The sequence below is a fragment of the Rhagoletis zephyria genome, unplaced genomic scaffold, assembly GCF_001687245.7.
Source record: "Rhagoletis zephyria isolate East Lansing unplaced genomic scaffold, Rhagoletis_zephyria_1.1 Rzeph_scaffold_63086, whole genome shotgun sequence".
NCBI lineage: Eukaryota > Metazoa > Arthropoda > Insecta > Diptera > Tephritidae > Rhagoletis > Rhagoletis zephyria.
In genome coordinates, this window is record NW_016220137.1 from 1 (window position 1) to 1,526 (window position 1,526).

A 1,526-nucleotide genomic window follows, 5' to 3' on the forward strand; every position below is an offset into this window, starting at 1 on the left:
TCGAAAGCGACATTTCAAAACTCCGATCGTACGTTCAACGACGTTTCTAATTGACTCCCTAGTTCCAGAGTCTGCATGGCGGCTGTTAGTAAATAAGGACTAAGCGGGTATCCGGAATCACCTATAAATAAGTAGTGTTTGTTTTAAAATAGTATTTACATTAATTTTGTGCCGATGTAACAAATTTAAAGTACCTAAATAAATAGAGTTATGATCGCCACTTTGATGCATATTCTCCAAATAAGTCTTTAATGAACTATTGTTCCACACGAACGAATCATGTGTAGAACCAGCATATCTAGCATCCACAAACCGGATATTCATGTCATGATCGCAAGCCTTTAATATACAATTTGTTTATGGGTGTTGCTGTATTCATATCTTAAAAACTTACAATCATAGCATTTATACTAAAAAAGCCTTTTCTATTTAGATAGAGGTGTCTATTTGCGGTGGGGGCATAAATCGCAATATGTGTTCCGTCAACACAGCCAATTACGTTGGGTATTCCTGATCTGGAGAAAAATTTGCTCCTTGCCTGTTGCTTCTCTTCTTCTGTCACTTCTGTGATTATCGAAGCACTGCAAATTTCTCTTTCTAAAATGGGCAATACCTCCTTTAAAATGAGCGAAACTGTAGGTTGCGCAAGACCCAATTGAAATTCATTTCCTACAGCTTGCTGATAACTGCCATGCGCAAAAAATCTCAGTGCGCAACACAATTTTAGCATTGGCGTTACAGATGAGGACAGGCGGCAATTAAATTTGTCCTTGATTTTGTCCAGCACATACATAAAAGCGTCCTTGCTTAGCCGAAAATTCGCTATAAATCTATAAATACATATTCATATATGCATACATTTTTCATGTTTAATTGAATAACCTATCTGCACTGGATACTTACACTGTGGACGGCAGCTCCATAGGATTAGAGTAATNATTTTTCATGTTTCATTGAATAACCTATCTGCACTGGATACTTACACTGTGGACGGCAGCTCCATAGGATTAGAGTAATCTCTAATAAAACGCCGCTGACGAAGAAGGTTAGCTCGCGGTTCAACATTATAACTATCCTCAAAATATAAATCTACGTTATAAAACATTTTGCTTTTCAAATTTTAGTTTGTAATAACAAGGAATTCGAAGTATAAATGACAGAAACGTCAAATGAGGATGAACTCATTTAGTTTGTTTGAATGGCAACGACGCATGTCCGGCGAAAAAGTTCATTCGCCACTCACAATGCAAATTTTAGGTGTGTTCGCCAAACCGTTCGCTTCGCCAAATTTATTCGCTTCGCAAGTGACAATACCAGCCATAAGTATGCTCGCGGTGCTCCAACAGTCGCAACGGCCCTGCAGTGAAAAGCTGAACCAGTATGCACAAATTCCAGTTATGATTAATCAAGGATAAAAGTCATACCAGTTCGTTATGAACCATAATAACCAAACTAAAATACGGTTAATTGCTTTCACCACAAATGTCGGCTGTGGCGTCGAGTGAAGACTACCGATTCTGGTTCTG

At 38.2% G+C, this 1,526-nt stretch overlaps 1 protein-coding gene across 1 annotated transcript; it reads right to left on the bottom strand.

The window, feature by feature from the left end:
* Positions 1-32: 32 nt before the first annotated feature.
* On the bottom strand, positions 33-1,313 carry LOC108356674 (putative nuclease HARBI1; the record flags this gene model as incomplete). Its single annotated transcript, XM_017607775.1, has 4 exons — positions 984-1,313; positions 395-830; positions 195-339; positions 33-121 (listed from the first exon to the last, which is right to left on the bottom strand). Coding segments are annotated over exons 1-4 (792 nt in total), but the record flags the coding sequence as incomplete, so codon positions are not given.
* Positions 1,314-1,526: the final 213 nt, after the last annotated feature.